At 48.2% G+C, this 18,479-nt stretch overlaps 1 protein-coding gene across 2 annotated transcripts in view; it reads left to right on the top strand.

Annotated features, from left to right (window-relative positions):
* The window catches only part of LOC146835281 (uncharacterized), a 226,414-nt gene that overhangs the window by 117,647 nt on the left and 90,288 nt on the right, over window positions 1–18,479 (top strand). Inside the window, exon 4 of one of the 2 annotated variants that reach the window (XM_085602862.1) lies at window positions 7,018–8,483. The exons of the other annotated variant lie outside the window; for it this stretch is intronic. Coding sequence (XP_085458988.1) covers window positions 7,018–7,036 — 19 coding nt within the window. The 3' untranslated portion in view covers window positions 7,037–8,483. Of the gene's footprint in view, window positions 1–7,017; window positions 8,484–18,479 lie in introns of those variants that run through there. 2 annotated transcript variants of the gene reach the window in all.

Here is an 18,479-nt window from a genome sequence, read left to right as displayed (position 1 = left end):
TGCCGAGTTTTTGGCGCCAGGACGATACACCAGTTCCATTTGGTAGTGCTGGAGTTGTATTGCCCACCGTTCAATTCTAGGAGGGGGATGTGGCGCCGACCCCCTAAACAGGGGCAGTAGTGGCTGGTGATCCGTCACTACACGGAATGGATGCCCACTGACATATAAGTGGAAGTGGCTGCAGGCCCACTTGATAGCAAGCGCTTCTCGCTCTATCTGGGAATATCGAGCTTCCGTTGCCGTCAGCGCTTTGCTGGCAAATGCCAATGGCGCCCAGGTCCCTGGTTCCGTCTCTTGGGTCAATACAGCCCCGAGTCCTACGGGACTGGCATCCACTATCAGTTCCGTCTGGCGGTTGGTGTCAAAGTACGCCATCGTCGTGCTGGCCAGTAAAGCTGACTTTACTTTCTGGAATGCTTCCTCCTCTTTTTGGGTCCATTGCCACGCGGCGTCTTTTTTTGTCAATTTGCGTAGGGGTTCCGCAACGGTGGCCATGTTCGGAATGAACCGCCCACAGTACGTTGCCATACCCATGAAGCTCCTGACCTCTGAGGCCGTGTTGGGGCAGGTGCCAGTTGGATCGCCTTCGACTTCTTAGGATCAACCTTCACTCCGTCAGGACTGAACACGTATCCGAAAAATTCAATTGAGCGCCGAAAGAACTGACATTTTTCTTTATGGAGTGTCACTCCATGTTCGACCAGTCGTTTCAATGTTGCCTTGAGCCGGCGGTGATGTCCTTCCAGTGTTGCCGAATGTATCAGGATATCATCACTTACGTTTATCACTCCTTGCAGACCTGTCAGCACTTCCTTAACCGCGTTCTGGAATATCTCGGCGGCCGAGGATATCCCAAAATTCAGACGCTTGTACCTTCACAGGCCCAGGTGTGTTGAGAAGGTTGTGATGTATCTACTGTCTTTATCCAGCTTCAGTTGGTGATACCCTGCGTTCAAATCTAACTTAGAGAACCATTGTGATCCGTTCAGGTCAGCTAGGATGTCATCAACTGTAGGCGTCAGATGCCGTTCCTTCTTGATTGCTTGGTTGGGCATCCTCATGTCGATACATATTCGGATTTTCCCTGGTTGGCGGGGCTTTTCGGCAATCACCATCGGGGACACCCACGGGGTTGGCCCTGAGACCTTTTCAATAACACCTTGTTGTTTGAGTTTCAGTAACTCTTGTTCCACTAGCGGTCTGAGGTGGAATGGTATCCGTCGGTGCCGTAATGCCACTGGTGTTACCGCTGTGTCAATGTGTAGCTTTACGGGGGCCCTTTTCATGCTCCCTAGACCTTGAAACAGTTGCAGGAAGGATTCTAGGATGTCTTCTGTCTGTATAGTTTTCACTGTATTGGCAAACGTGACTAGGTTGAGATCTTCAGCTGTGTGGCTCCCAAGTAGAATGTCAGATTCCTTGTCTACGACATGGAATGTCGTGGTGACTTCATGGTCTTCTGATTGAACGGCCACTACCAATTTCCCCTTCAGCGCGAGTGGCACCTGGCTCCCGTACGTGAGGATCTTCACTTTGGATGGTGCTAGCTGCGGTTTGACTGTGAGCGCCTGGTAGTGTTGGTATCCCATGACGTTGACAGACGCTCCCGTGTCTTATCAGGCCAGTGACTGGCGTTCCGGCTATTTTGATATTGCAGGTTGGTTGTGGGCGACGGCTCCGTTTTAAGTCATTCACGAATGACACGAAGTGGCATTCCTCCTCTTCCTCTGTAGACGAGTCCTCCAGATATTGCCGCCTCACGGGCCCTGAGGTGGGTGTTCTTGACTGAGCTGGTTCGTCTAGCGACAGCTGTTTTACCTGTCTGTACGGTACTTTTCTCCCTGACGCCCCTCTCGGCCTTGCGCCGCCTCTGCACACACTTGCAAAATGATTGGGGATGCCACATTTGGTACATGTCTTCCCTCTTGCTGGGCAGTTTTCTTGTGGGTGTTCCTCTTTGCCACAGTACCCACATTGCGACCTTCGTGTTGTTCTGGTGGGCCACCTCCCCCGAGTTCCATGTGGCATCGTGCGCACCGCATCCGCTCGCTCCGTCTTGACGGTCACCGTCTGTTCGGTTGCCGTGTGCAGGGCTGCTTCCATCGCTGACGCACGGACGTCTGAAAGTTCGTGTGATCGTGCCAAGATTAAGATGTCTTCCAGTGAGATGCGGGGTTGACGGAGAATGAGTGTCCTCAGAGTTTTGTTTCGGCATCCCTGAATCAACTGCGCATGGGCTTCCTTGATGGGGTCGTCCTCCGTACATGTGCTGGCTAGTTCTCGCAGGCGGGCATAAGATGCATCCATGGATTCGCCGTCACGCTGGCGCGCTTGTCTCAATTTGAATCGCTCATAATCTGGGTTGAGCTGTGGATCAAAGTGCGCGTTCAATGCTCTGACTGCTGCGTCATAATCTGTGGCTGGCCCTGTGTTCGGCAGGTGTGCAAACAGTTTGTATATTTCGCCCCCCGCAAAATGCAACAGGAGTGACCTTTTGACTTTGTCGTCGGTTTCCCTCGTTGCTATGAAATAGTTGTCGAGACGGCTCAGCCATACCTTCCATCTGGGTGACGCCGTTGCAGGGTCAATCAGTTCACTGAAAGGGGGTAGTGCGCTTACTTGTGAGTGTACGGGGGCCGCTGGTGACACTGGTGCCACTGGTTGTTGGCTTGGCCCTGCCGTCGCTTGGTCAACCATGTTGAGTGCTTAATCGACATTGTTCTGGACCACCTGCGCCTCTACAGGTGTGCACTAGCGTGAGGTAGCGCGGGCTTTGCTGTCACGTTTGATCCTATGTGCGTGCTTTGCCACCAGCTGGGGTAGCATTTCTCTTGCCAGTTGTAGTCGCTAATGCTTGTTTTTCTCCTACCAATGCTTGTTTTTTTCCCTTCCTTTTCTCTCTGGCTAGCTAGCTGCTGCCTTCACTGCTGCCCCGGGTGTGGCTTTTGGGTATGCTCCTCCTCCCCGCTGCCGGGGTGCCCTAGGGTGGTATGTACTGAGGTCCCCCTTGTATTTGCCAATGCTCGATCACAACTGCAGTTTATTTACATTCAGGCACATCACCTCGGGACTGCATGTGTAACGGTGACTGCCGTGTATGTCTCACAGTTCATTGGCAGTCTGTGTCCCACGAGTGGCTCCCAGAGCTCGGCCCTCCTAGATTTGCGGTTGCAGTGCTCCCTCACGCACGTGGCATTTCCCCAGCTTACCGGCACTTGTCAGGGAGACGAGACACGCGCTGAATGCGCACGTGCCCTGCTTTCCGGATGTTCCTCCCAGCTGCACACGCTTCAGCGAACGCTGGGGCTGAGCGGCGTCAGTCTGCGTTGCGACGCGATCCGGCCACAGCCGACGGGCAGCTCCACTGCAACGGGCCTCTTCAGCCTCCGGTGCACCGCGTAAGTGATGGGAGCGCGTCCTCGCTCCGTGGGGCATGAAGTCGAGGGTTCAGGTTACACCCTCGTCGCCAGTGTAAGAACCTAAGTGATGGGGACCACGTGGGGGGGGCCTACTACAGTAATCAGGGACACATGAGGCAGTTGTACAGGTACGGGCCAGAAGGTCCCGTGCGACCTCCGCCTTTTTATTTATAGTCTCTCTGGCCACGCCTGGCCAGAGAGTGATACATAGTGTGTGCGCTCTTCCAGCTGCTAGCTGTCCGAAGAACAACTAGACCGTTACAGGCAGCCCAGCGGGTCCGACCATGAGGCAAAGTACCGCGACTGGGGGGGGGGGGGGGTGGCTGCAGCTGCCATGCTGAGAGTCAGGCGTGGCTTTCCCAAGTGGCATGGCCCTCCCTGCACTCAGTGAGGTGCGCGAGGAGTCGGCTTTCTTCCTGGTGACCTTGGATTTTTGCTGGGTTTCCGACACGGATTGGATATAGCGTGTTACTAGCGCAGATTGTAGGTAGTGCTTTCCTAGCGCTGATTGTATACAGCTCTTCCTTGCACTGCCGAAGCTCCAGCGTACTCCCGGATGGTAGAGGAAGGGGCGGCCCCATTTGTCGTGTAGTTTGTCAATTGTTCCTTTACGTACAGTTGTCTGTGGGGAGTAGTGTGGAGTGTGCCTGAGGCCCAACGTGGTACCAAGACTGGAAGCATGGAGTGAAGCAGGGACGTGGCTACCCCGGGTGCAGCCCAGGCAGTGCATGGGGCACATCTGGTTTTTCTGAGCCTGAGGCTGTCTTCCCTGAAAAGAAGGTAAAGCGTGGTACTCTGATAAGCACCATCACCACTTAAACATTCTCAGTCCATCAAACCGCACGGAGGGCAAACCCCATTCCGACAGTTTACACTAAGATCGCCGGCGGCTACATCTCTTTACTGCTGTTCACCCCCCTTTTGCTCCCTTCTCGCCCCAGTTCTTTGCCCGCCCAGGTTTCATGCCGGGCAGGGTGCCAGTTAGGACTGTGTGGTCAAGTGCGGCTACAGCTTGGAGCACTCTCCTGTCTGGAGGCGTGGGGCACAAGAGCGAGGATTGGTGTGGGTAGTGGGACACATCTGGGGTGCCCTGTCAACTTGTGTGGTGTGATTTTGTGTGGGAGGGATGGTGAATTAACTAGCTATCATGAACGCAGGCTTTGCTGGGCAATGGCAGCTTCGTGTCTGCCACATAGATGGCGGATTTAGGCAGGGAACGGGGAGAATGCATGTTGGCACCAGGGGGCTGCGCTGCCATATTTCTTTCGGAGTTGGCGTTCATGGTGATCAAAATTCGTCTGCGGGTTGTGCACCATGGGTGACGCCACAGCAGTGAGACTGTTGGGGGGTGCTAGGTTTGGGCCCCATGTGTCAACAGCCTCTCTAGCACGTAGGCAGTGTATCGGTTTCACAACACGTAGGTGCTGAGTTCGAGCTCGGGAGGACAAGTGGCCGCTCCGACCAGAGTTCATCGGTGAGTTCCTTGACTCCCTGGGGCCATCAGCACTGGTGATGCGGTGGCCTTGCCACAGAGCACTGGGGACAGGGTAGGCGGTCCAAACTTTTCACTGCCCAGCGCGAGGGCAGGCGGCCTGCCTGGAGGTATGGGACTAGTTGAACCCTTGTACTGCCCTTATGCACAAGCCCACCCCAAACCCCCAGCGGAACGTGTACCATGCTAGGATTTGTTGAGTCGCCTACGTGTAGTTCTTTCAATAGAGGCATTTGCACTGCCGGTGCGTTTCCAAAACCGGTACGCACAGGGCCAAGGTTTTGTTTCTGGAGGGCTGGTGCTATCCATATAATGTGCCCTGGATGCTGGGGTGTTTTGGCTGCTACATGTTGCTGGGTCCCTAGGCACCTGTGAGGTACATGAATGAGGCATTGAGGCTTAGTGGCGAAGGTTCTACACTAACCCTCGGGTAGGGCGTTCAATTCCTGCAGTCCAAGGGCTCCACGCGCTCAGCCATAATGGCAGGTTTTTCATTGTAGTGACAATATTTGGACTATTTTATATGATTGTGAAGGTGAAACTGCTGTTCTTTTCAGAGAATTGGGTTTATTAGTGGGTGTCTTCACCACAAGGAAGGACTGCATGGTCAGTGCTCCGGTTGGGTGCTTTGTCTCACTAGGTTTAAGGGTTTTGAGCACCAGGGCCCCAGCATAGGGCATTTATTTATTTGTTTCATTTATAGAGCACATGAATCACCCCAATCGGGGTATCTCCGCGCTGTGACTGCCCTTGACAACCAGTACAGGGAAGATCAGAACAGTGTGGTTTTTAGCAGCTTTCTGAAGGCTAGGTACCTGGAGCAGAGATGTAGGTGGATGGACAGCTGTTCCAATATAATGGGGCCAAATAGGAGAAGGCTTTTCCCTCAACCGAACCTGTTTTATGCGAGGTATAAGGAGGAGATCTTTGGACCCTGAATGGAGGGTCCTGGAAGGAATCTATCTGACCAGCTTGTCTGCCATATACCTTGGTCCCAAGTTGTTTAGGGCTTTGTAGACCATACAGCACATTTTGAATGTGATCCTTTTGCGAATGGGTAGCCAATGCAGCTTACGGAGTAGGGGGAGTCGTTCTGGGGGTGGGAAGGGGGGGGGGGGGGCGTTGGTCACTATTTGGGCTGCCGTGTTCTGGACTACCTGCAGTCTGTTCAAGGAAAATTCCTTGGCTGAAATCAACAGAGCATTGCAGTAGTCCAGACGGCTTAAGACCAATACTTGTATCAGGGTTTTCCATGTGGATAGCGGACGTAGGGGGAACCGTCTGCGAAGAAGGCTTAGTATATGGAAACAGAACCCAGTGGTTGAGGTGGCATGCTCCTCTAAGCTTAACTTCTGGTCAATTCGGACCCCTAGGTTCTTTACCACTTGTTTTGGGGACGGGGCCAGGCCCAGTTCTCCTGGTCACCAGTTGGGCAACCACCTTGTTACTGCTTCTCTGAATAACATAATTTCTGTTTTCTCCGCATTCAACTGAAGGAAGTTGTTACTCATTCAATCAGTGATGGTTTTCATGCCCTCCAAAAAGGTGGTCTGAATGTTGGTGTTATTCTTGTCAAAAGAGAGAAGCATTTGTGTGTCGTCGGCATAGGAAATAGGTATGAATCCTAAGTTTCTCAATAGGTTTGCCAGTGGAGTAACACAAATGTTATAGGGTAGGGCTCAAACATGAGCCCCGGGGTACTGATGGAGCAGGGGAAAATACAAAAACTTTTGTACCCCCTTCGAAGTTAATGACCTCATAACCTTAAAAATACTAACTATTTGAATGCATGGAATAACCAATAAATGCACCTTTAATTAGACACTACACGCGGGAAAACTAACTGGCATTCGCAAAAATCGAATTCATTTACCAATGTGAAATTGAATTAACATAGGTTTGTGGTTTGTGTAGAAAATAGAAGTAAATTGCATGTATTTCATTGTAGTAAAAATATTGTGGCAAAAAGAATGCAGATGATAAGTAAAATGGCTTTAAATGTCGCTTATGCGAGGTAACACCTAACACGGGTCATTAGAATGGTGGGTGGTAAACAGAAGGGCTTGTTTTCTATGTCTAATTTCTGCTATGTTGTTTTCATATTAGTTCCATTCAGGCCTGCTAGGCCTCGCTGAGAAAATGGCCGCAGCCAAGAGATGTGATTACATGTAACAAAGATAGCCCCCGCGTATGAGCAAAATGGAAGTTTCAGTCACGAGTGTGTGGCCTATGCCCAGAGTGAGAGATATCAAGGACGAGCGGACCTAGGACAAGAGCTGTGCCAGCAATCCCTGTGAGAATGCATGGGAACGGATGAGAGACTCGAACTGCAGAAGATGATCCTATTAATCATTAATAGAAATTGTTGCAAATACTTTAACAAAGTTAAATATTGGGACTTGACCAGTGACGAGAACTGTGCAAAAATGTACTATTTACAGAACCGGTTTAGGCAAGGAGGACAATGGGGTGACCATCACCACCCCTCCAATGGACCAATCAGAATGAATACAGCCCCTAAAAAGTTACAATTTTGGGTATAGCAAGTTAGTGAAAGGGTATAAAAAAGTGGTGCTAATGATGACGTTGTGGCACTTACTTGGGGGCATATCAGCAACAACCGGCGATAATTATCGCTAAGCGCACTTAGCGCTAGGATAATTATCGCCGGCTAGCGTGGATTTTTATCGCTGAGATAGCGTGCTATTAGCAACGCTTGTCTCAAAAGCGATAAATATCCTAGAGCTAACTGCCAAACGTGAGATTATCGCTGGAAACCCAACGATAATCCCACGAAGTTTGGCGATAGCTTGCTGATAGGGCCTCACATACTTAGCCATGATATCCACCTTCCGGAGGATATCATGGCTAAATCAGTTTCAAAGCAGGTGTAAGGAAAGTAGCGATAACAGAGGTTATCGCTACTTTTCTTGTCGCTATGCTGCTTTGAGTGAGGCTTGATAATAGGAAAAATGTCGCTTAGCGACATTTCTCCCGTTATCCTGGGGAGGAACACCCACTTTGCATCTCATTAGAGATGCAAAGATGGGTGTTAGGAATACAGGCGATAAGGCAAGGTTTCAAGCGATAGCGTGACCTTGCTGATATAGCGATAAAATTATCGCTGCTTTTCGGCCGAAAACGGCCGCAAAAGCAGCGATAATTTTCTATCGCCGCCTTGTAGATATGTCCCTTGTTCTTCTATTCAACACGACACGCTGTCTGTTGAGACGATTTTTCCTCCTGATGCTGAAAAGACTTTGACAAATTTGAACTTTGAACTTTGATGGGGAAAAGGGACGAGACCGTCGTGGGATTCTATCCTGGGAGGGAATACGTCAGAGGAGGTTAGAGGGACAGTCAGTCGGTTTGGGAACCTATCCTGAGATCTGCAGTTCATGTTCTGGTGAACCATTCTCGTCATCGCCCTAAGCCCAAGGGTAATGAGTATTTTCTGTTTTCTATTTCAATCTTTACTTGAATGCTTATGAAATTAATGTTTATAATTTTGTCTAATAAACTTACTTATTCAATTTGATTCAATGAATCTAGATAAAATTTCATGCTAACTCAAACTGAGTCTGTGGTTTTTAAAATTAAAGTTATGATTTATAAAAGTTAAAGGTTTTAATTGTGATTGAGCTGGACTTAATCGCCATCAACTGATTCCTACTAGTTGGTCCATCAACCAAAATTAGCGGAGTATCTTGATGTATAAAACCGAAAATTCTAGAGTCAAATGTATATAATGTATGTAGTTATTATTTAGGGAAAAAATAGTATCAAGGTATCCCGTATGTCTTGCAGCTCGCTAGCTTATCACTGATCCAGAAAAACTGAGTGGTATGGATGTTTTCGGTGTTATGGGCCACACCGATGAACAAGTGGTGCAAGGCTTATTTCTTGGCTTGGTGACGTTTGTAAAGGTTTTGTTATAGTCGCGCTGGATCAGTACTCACTTGGTAACATTGGTGGTCTGTGATCTAAAAGGGCCTACGTTGATGGTTTGAGTTCTGTCAGCCAGAAAGTTAGTCATCCATTTTAGTGCGTTCCCCTGGACGCCTATATCTCTGAGTCTCCCAAACAAGATCTGGTGGGAGATAGTATCAAACGCTGCAAACAGGTGAAGCAGTATAAGGAGCACTGCCTGACCATTGTCTGCTAGCATTCGGATGTTGTCTCTGACTGTCACCAGTGCCGACTCCGTTCTGTGTCTAGGTCGGAATCCTGATTGTGAGGTGTCAAGGCAATTGGACTATTCTATACATTTGGACAGGTATTTATTAATGTGTTTCTCTAGAAGTTTACTTAGTAAGGGGAGTAATGAAATGGGACGGTAGTTAGAGGCATCATCTGGAGGAAGTTTGGCATTCTTCCTGATGGGCAAAATCTGAGCTGCTTTCCATTCCTTGGGGAGCCTGCCTTCCTTCAAGGAGCTATTTAAGATGAAACAAATGGGCGCATCGAGTTGATTGGCGAGCGAGCCGGTGGTCTGGGCTGAAATCAGGTCTAAAGGGGAGCCAGATTTAGTCGTTTTTAATAAAGATTCAGGGGCAGATTTACAACAAAGTAACACAGCACGGTGCAGCAAGTCATTTTGCTGCGCTGTGCTGTGTTAGTTTGGAAAGCACAGAGATGCGACATATTTACAAGAATACGTCGCATCTCTGTGCTTCCCCTGCGCTGGCGCACAAACTGCAACCGTGCGCCAGCGCAGGCACCCTTGCACCATGGTGCAAGGATGCCTGCGTCGTGGGGAGATTGTTTTTGTGCAGGAAGGGACACCTTCCTGCACAAAAACAATCACAAGAGGCTTTTTCCTCTTTCAATGCGTGCTGTAGAATGCAGCACGCATTGAAAGAGGAAAAAACGAGGAGAAATGAAAACATTTCTCCTCGCTGCGCCTCGCTACGCCACCTCTAGGGTGGCGTAGCATTCACACGCATCTCCTGATTTACGATTTACCGTAAATCTGGAGATGTGTCTTGTTCCATGGGTGTTGCGTGGGAACACCCACAGCAACACCCATGGAACGCCCCTTCCACGCACAGTGGTGCGTGTGAAGGGGCCATATTTACAAGGAGAGGAAAAGTCACGCAGGGTGGCTTTTCCTCTCCTTGTAAATATGGAGGAGCCCCCTGCGCCACAAGTACGTCACGAAAAGTGACGTAGTGGTGGCGCAGGGGGCTTGTAAATCTGCCCCTCGGTCTCCTCAGGGGAGAGCATTGGAAATTCCTCTAGTTTATACGTGCTAAGAGTGGTAGGAGGGGGTTCGGATATTCGGCTTGATCGGGAGCCATTGGCCGCAGTGATCTTGTTGTAGATCTTATCTATTTTTACTGTTAGATGTCCTGCAATATTGTCACATAGAGTGTGATATGGGGCCTCTTCCCTGTTACACTCTTTGGGGTTGGTGAATGATTTGAGGACCTGAAATAATGCTTTGGGGGAGTTATCTGCCTGATCAAGTTGATTTGCAATATGCATTTTTTTGGGCGGTTTTTAGGTTGCTACGGCATTTAGTCAGAGCAGATTTTAATCTTTCTTTGTCGTGGGGATCGTGTGTGCGGCACCAATGGCGTTCTAGTTTTTTGCATTGGCTTTTTTCAGTCCAGAGATTAGGGGTGTACCATGGTGTCTGTGGGCATTTTGAGACCATAGGGAATATTTTCAGGGGTACCAGCATGTCTATTGTAGACTTCATGCTTGCCTTAAAGGCGGTTAGATGTTCTTCTACACTGTCTGAGTCGGAGTACTGTGGTGGAACAAAGGTGTCTTGGAAGAGAGTGGGCGTCAATTTGTGCCACTGTCTATAACTCCTAATGGTGTGCGTTTTGGGGGCAATGTGTTCTTTAGGTCCGGTAATACAGAATTCGATTTTTGAGTGCTCTGACCATATGAGTGGGCAAGTTGTTCAATGGTGGGTGAGTTTGAGAGGATTAGATCTAGCGTGTGCCCTGCCAAATGAGAAGGTTCATTGTTGACTTTGGTCAACTCAAGTGTGGACAGATCTGTCAGAAAGGAGGAGGCGTCAAGGTCGTTAGGGTTTTCGCTATGCACATTCAAATCTCCGAGAAGCAGAACATTTTTAGTCGAAATGACATAAGGAGAGATCAAGTCCATGAGTAGGGTGACGGAATCGAGGAGTAGTCCAGGGGGGCGATATACTAGGGCTCCTTTCCAGCTAAGTTGTGCATGTAGATCAATTCCAAACACAAGAATTTCTATTTTGTCATTGCTTAATTGATCTAGGACTGAGACTTTAATAGGATCTTTATAAATGATAGCTACCCCTCCCCTGCCCTCTGTGATCTATCCAGTTTTTGGATGTGATAGCCGTCAGGTAGCGCTAGTGCAATTGCTGGATTGAAAGATGGTTTAGTCCAAGTTTCCGTCTAGAACCCAATGTGGGGAAGGGAAGAGGAGAGCATGTCCCAAATATTAATGGCATGTTTGGGGAGAGATCTAACATTTGCTAGAAAACAGTCCCATCTTGCATTTTTGTGGGTGGTATGTGAGGGACATAATTGTTTATTGGAGCAGTGTGAACCGCTAGCTCTTGAGTTTGCTGCTATAGTGTGGTTCCTGGGCTGTGTAGGTAGCATACTCTGATAGACACAGGTTCTGCAAGCAAAAGGGCCTTTTACTTCTGTTGATATGGTGCATGAATTGGTATCTTGCATACCGAGCCAGCATTGTTTGTCTCTAATTCTTAATATGTCCTGGCTTGTATAGCTGAGGCGGGCTCCTGAGCTAATTACCTGATCCCTGAGAAAACCGGCAGGGGTTCTGGCTCCTGGCGACGTCCAGGCACGGACGGGCTTGCCTTAGGTGCGCCTTCGGTGCGCCAGCAGCACGTCTGCTGCACGTGTCTGCTGTGCGTCAGTCCGGTCATCTAATTTTATTTTTTAAATAAGTGGGGAATATGTAGCGTGCCCATAACATGCACCCAGGGGGGCTCAACATGAGAGATTAGTACAGAGGGCTAGGCAGGACACCTGGTGGTCACTGCAGTTTCCCTGTTTTAATCCGCTTCTATTTTTTTCAGTTCATACAGCAGGGTTTTACATACATTTATCTGCTTCACAGGGTGGTACTGTTGATTTCAGTTTATAGGTGATGCGGTTTAGTGGTAATGCTCTCATTTGCTGTATAACTTGATTTTCGTTTGAATTGAGTCATTTAATTCAATATTTAAAACATGAACACCACAGTCTCACCATTTAGAATGGAAGCTTTTTCAACATGCGATGATACTAAGCCATAATGGTGGCTCAAGTATCTTATGCTTCTAACAAACATTGACAAAGCCAATATTACTTGCTTGTTAGTGTTGCGTTTGTAGGATATATCTGGAGGCAGTGACAGATGCTGCAAATACCAGCCGGCGGCTCACCAAGCTATAAGCACCATAAGCAACAGCACCCTACCAGTCCGAACCACAGCACTGGTACTAATATAACCCATTTTCAATAATAGGATATTAAGTTGAACTATTAGTTTCACCACATGGGTCAACAATCTAACGTTGTGTCGCAGTTATCTGATGCCCAAGCCCTGTCACCAGAAGGACCACGGATGGGGAGCATATTAGTTTCACAGCGTATGTGTGGCACAAGATGAACGGATACACGTGAACGTAACGCCTCATTGGCGCTTTGTCTTAGCAGTCCAGATCACGCCACAAAGGGCATAGACAGGCCGTGGCCCTTGATGGAATGTTTAATTTTAGCTGTTTGGAATCGGGGCTTTCAATCTCACTCCAATTGCAGTCTGAATCGGAAATTGTAAATTAATTTTGTGAAAATAGTGGGCTCACTCAGCAGTGTTGTAAGGGAATGATTTGACACAATTTCCATATGCCGGAAGTGTGGCGCAAACACAAGTTTAACACAGACAAAACAAAGCAAGTAACTCAATGGCAGATACTCAATAGACATACATTCACAGAAACCAGAGTGACACCATTCATTTGTTATCAATAAAACTGCCTGCACGAATGGCTGGTCGATGCAGCTAAGTATGTGCACTCTGTAAACAAGGGCATGTACAGGTTGTGCCAGTTAGGCTAGAAACAACCACCCTATAGGTCAGCTAACAAGTGCGCTGCAGTTCAAAGTTGGGGAAACACTGGGTTAGAGCAGAATGGCTACAAGCTATTTAAGAACATTGGACAAACCAATGGTGGGTCTGGCAGCGTTAGTTCATTGCAGGAACGCTGAACGGAGGGAAACCCCTCATAACTGGTGAATAGGGGGGTGTGGGTCCAGCGCCCTACATTTCTGGAGGTGCCATTTGGGCCGGTCTTTAATGTCCCGGGCGTTCTTTGACATGCCCAGCCAGGCTACCATGAGGGATAAGCTGAGACAGTGATTTCATGCTGATGAAAGGGAATGAAAGGCGCAAATGTAGCTCACAGAGAATACGGTAATGGCCGAGGTGGGCTCTACCTTAATGGGTTTTACCACCAAGTGCCTATTGCTGCCAGTGGTTCCTGAGATGGAGGCTGTGGTGCAGCATCCACTAGGCAGGTGGTAGGAGTAGCAGGCATGTGTATCGCTGCCCAGCACCAGCAGGGGGAAGTGATTAGAGCAGCTTTATTTGGTGGTGGGGCCAGGCACTTGAGGTTTCGCTTGAGTTGCCTGGGTGGCGTCCTTCGTTCGGGAGGGGCAGAGGCGAGCCTCCCGTCCCCTGGGAAGGGAGGGCAGTGCTCTCGACATGCAGCTTGTAGGGGGCATAGAGAGCCAGATGTGGTTGACATGGCGTTACTTGTTGTGATAACACAGTTGTTTTCGGTGAATTGGGGCTTGTGAAGGTTTGGTGTCTTCGCTGCAGAGGGGACAAGTTCAGACACGGTGCTCTGTTTATGTGTCTTGTTTTGCCAGTTTTAGGCTTTGGAGCACCAGGGATGTTGACTCCAGCAGCTTGGGGCATGCAGTTCACATGTACTGAGCTGCGTGGTGCTGGTGAGAATGGCCAGGTCAAGGATAGGTGCAGCTACCTCTGAGACCTTCCAGTTCACTTGAAAAGGGCAGTTCGCTGTAAGCACCATGGTTTTAGAAAATAGCTAGCCCAGTGTGGGGCAGATGCAAACACGAGTCAGTTTGGTCCAACGCAGGGATTGTGCACCGCTATTCCATTTTCAAAATGGCTGCTGCTTTCTGGTTTCGGCACCTGGCATGTGTGCAGGTGACCTGTTTGGCTGTTGCAGAAGTGCAGAAGGACACCGGTGGTCTCTACAATTTCCCAGATAAAATGCGTCTAGTGGTCTCGTTTGGCTATGGCTGGGTTGTTGCACACAATTTACCTGCTTCACAGGGCGGTACTGTTGAGTTCAATTGGTTCGTGGTGTTGCTTAGTGGTAATGGGCTCAATTGCGGTGAACTTGCTTTCAATTGAATTGAGACAGTTAATTAAATGTTCAACACATAAGGGTGACAGTCCCACCATTTCAGAATGGAATAGATTTCAATATGCTTTGCAACGAAGCCAAAATTGTAGCTTAATTTACCTTATACATCTAACGAGCGTGGTCAAAGCCTATGGTACTGGTGTGGTAGAGGTAGTGTGGTTGGTAGTATATATCCGGTGGCAATGATAGAAGCAGCGAAATACCAGCCGGCGGCACACTAAGCTTACACAATATGCCAGCGTACGGGTCAGCCACGCCACAACGCATTGACCACACATACAGGAGGATGTGTCACGCTCTTCAGTCCTCGGGATCGGTTTGTTGCTAATAAGGGGTTCACCTCCTGATTTACCCAAGCCTTAATAACCGTAATGGTGCAGGTCAGTGGGAGGATCAAGCGGGGGAAGGAAAGGATGGGAACAGCAGGGAGGGAGACCTGAAACGAAAAGAACAATATAAGCACGCTTGTTCACTACCACTAACCTTAGAACTGTAGAGACAATGATAACCTAGTACAATCTCTGTACCTGTAAAACAAAATAACGACACCTGTAGATCAAGACATGTCTACCACCTGCCAAGAGTGTGGCAAGTATTCCTTTCTGTGTTTTGGCTGTATTGTGGGAAACATATAAGAAAACAAACAAAATTCATAGAGCAAAACACATAAATCATCAATAGCAGCACATTGACATCAACAGTGCAATGTACATTGAAATCAGCTGCTCTATCAGTAACCTACCCTTATTAGACTCCACTATGCCTCACAGGGAAAGAGCATAGTCCTATACCACTCCAGCGTACCCCTGTTGAAATGGAGCCACAAGAACACAAAAACAGATAATCTTTACTTTCAAGGAATAATATGAAATCACCTCGCGAAATTTTCAAAATAGGTGGGGCGCTACGCTCCGCTCCTACCCTGAAAGTCTCGGGGGGATTTGTCAAGCGGGGGCTGAGATAAAAGGGGGGTCCCAAAACGCGTTTTTCCCATGCATTTTTCCATAGGACCTTTAGACACAGCTACAGCCCGAACGGCTGAACAGAGTTACTTGAAATTTGGCAGAGAGGTAGTCCTCAGGTCAAGGAAGTGCCTTTTGTAGGTCTGGTGTAAATCTGTTCAGTAGTTCCTGAGAAAATAGCATTTTAATCAATATATATATCTGTGGCAGCTTACGGTGCGCTTACCGTGCGCTTACGGTAAGCTTACCGTACGCGTACGGTGCCGTGCGCGAGCGCGATTCTGATTGGCTGTTAGATCTTAGTAAACATTCGAATCGTTCGAAACCAGGAAGCGGCGTCCGCCATTTTCTCTCTCGCACTATGACGAGGAGAGGAAAAACAAAGGCCAAAAACTTGTAAAGGGACTGTTTAGACAGATCCTAACCACCTAGCTTTGATGTATATGTCCCCAAAGCACCCCCAAGGCCAAAAAATCAGATTTTTTTTTTTACGAAAAATCGCCGATTACGCTTACGGTAAATAAATAAATAAATAAATAAAAATTATCCACACTCTCCCCACCCCGTGTGCAAATTGTGCACGAAGGGCACCAGTTGTGCATGGCATATGTACTCCATTTAAAAATCTAAAAGCTTACCTTTCACAACGAAGCGCATAATATGTCCTTCATGTGCGCACGGTGCGCGAAGCGCATCGTGCGTACATGGCCCATCCACGGCACTAACTGTGTAAAGTGGGCGCGCGGTGCGCGAAGCGCACCGCGTGCTCACTGTGCGCGCACGGTGCGCGCACGGAACGAACTGCGTTAAGTGGGCACGCACGCCACGAATGGCGTAAAGTAACTTAGCATTTAAAAAAACGTACAAATTCACTGAAAAAACCATAGGTTTCACACACGTTATAGTTAGGAATTAGCATTTAAAAAACCTTGCAAATTCAGTGAAAAAACCATAGGTTTCACACATGTTATAGTTAGCTGGACATTTTACTGATAAAAAACCAATGAAATTCCCCCGTTATAGTTAGTGCAGGCAACTATAACTCACGCGACCGCAATCCTCTGCTGATGACATATGTGTCTTTATGAAAAAAAAATATTTGTAATATATGTATAGCTAAAATTTAATGGAAGAAGACATGGGCAAATAATTGTCTAAATACAGTATTAGCATCAGCAGAGGATTGCGGTCGCGTGAGTTATAGTTGCCTGCACTAACTATAACGGGGGAATTTCATTGGTTTTTTATCAGTAAAATGTCCAGCTAACTATAACATGTGTGAAACCTATGGTTTTTTCACTGAATTTGCAAGGTTTTTTAAATGCTAATTCCTAACTATAACGTGTGTGAAACCTATGGTTTTTTCAGTGAATTTATATATATATATATACATACTAGATATACATATGACAAAAGTAATAGACCAAGTTCTAAAATCCCCAGATGAATGTATGTCATAGATTATTTGAACCACTACTGTTTCATTCAGAGCACAATAATGGTTCAGATCCTGTGAGATTGTGAAAGCCACTGAGCCAGAAATAAACCATAGCCGTGAAACCAATGTCATGAGTGTCAAAAAGTGCTGGGGCAAACATAAAACAGGCAAGCAGTCAATATCGGGAACTGGCCCGCGAAACTTCAAGGAATCAAAACAAAACAAAAGACTTCAATACAGTTCCTCATCTGCACGAGCACCATCCGTGCTCACCAACGGATTGAGGGAAGAAACAGATTACCAATATGCAGAAGGACCCGCGGTGCAGAGCACCCTTACCGGACCTCCCTGGAACACGGACCAGCAAATCCACTCACGAAGGTCGCACGAGAATTTCCAACGCGTTGCCTACAATTACTTCCTCCTATATGGAAGTCTCGGCATCGTGCCATGCACGCCAGAATCTTGGGAAATGTAGTTTTGAGTGCCGCTAGCGTCTAGCTGAGAGTTAGGCATCCAGCTAACGCAGCGCACTCGAAGCAGGCACATGTAACAGGTTGCCTCGGGTGCACTGTGCTGCATGAGGACCAAAACTGAGGTAACCCTGGCCTTTTGTGAGACAACCGTTGCCCATGTAGAGTGCTCACCACCTGCTGGGCGTGCCTATCATCGACAGTTCTGATGGCTGAGGGAGCGATGAATGCTTGGTCTGCTCGCATTGGCAGGCGATGTCTGTGAGGACTTAGCTTTGCATGCTACCCTGCAGTGGTTTCAATGAATAGGGTGATGCAGTGGATAGTATCGCAGGCGAGCGCCGAGAGAAGGGTCCTTCGACACCATTAAACTCGGTTAGTATGCAGGCCAAGGAACGGCGGCAAGGCCCCTGGGTGCTGGGAATGGTTTGTTGGGGGCAAGCTTTTCAGATGTTTATCGCAAACTTGCACAGGTTGTTACCGCAGAGTTTGGGGCAGGTTAGCATCCCCATCTTGCATCTGCGGGTTGATGTGTTTTTTGGGTCATTATGACCAAGTAGAGCTATTATCGATTGGTATAGCTGGGCATAAGGAATGCCAGGCTAGAATCCAGGGGATGATAGAGCAAGTGTTCCCTGTATTGAGCCTAGTAGATGCAGGCGTGAGTAACAATGGTAGCCACCACTTCCACCGTGTATCATTCTAAATTCAAGAGAATAGGGATTTCTTGAAGTGTGGAGGAGGCCCCATACAGGGCTTAGAGGGAACTCTCACCTAGGCTGACCTGGACTGGGTACACTAGTATGATCCAGGTGGGATTGAGCGCTGCAAGGGTGGGCAGTCCATGCTGGAGTGGGAGCTAAAGCCCAAAGGTCGGGTGTCGGCTTAGGCATCAGGGGCCTCCCGAAGGCAAGGGTCAAGCCCCCACCAGAGGCGACATGGCCATCTTTACTACACACTCCAGTGGGTTGCCTTTTTTAATTGCGTGCTATGACCCAATTCGTGCTCCCAGGCAACAGTTCTTAGAAGCATTCAGCATTCCAACAAACTAAGAAAGGGCAGTTATTTGTACATAATTATCAGTGAGTGGGGTAACATACAATGGTTATTCAGCGCCATTCAGGCTACGTGAGCACGCGCGCTTCACAAATGAAGAATTATGTTATGCTCCAACAAGCACGATACAAAGAAACTAGGAATGGAAGTAAGGTGGGTTTGGAGATCCCTTGACTTTTGCCTGCACTGGAACATCTTTTCAAGGTTTGCCTGGGCAAAGGTACTGC

The sequence above is a fragment of the Triturus cristatus genome, chromosome 4_2 (assembly GCF_964204655.1).
Source record: "Triturus cristatus chromosome 4_2, aTriCri1.1, whole genome shotgun sequence".
Lineage (NCBI taxonomy): Eukaryota > Metazoa > Chordata > Amphibia > Caudata > Salamandridae > Triturus > Triturus cristatus.
The sequence above is the reverse complement of the archived record's forward strand: the minus strand, read 5'-3'. Positions and strand labels throughout refer to the sequence as shown.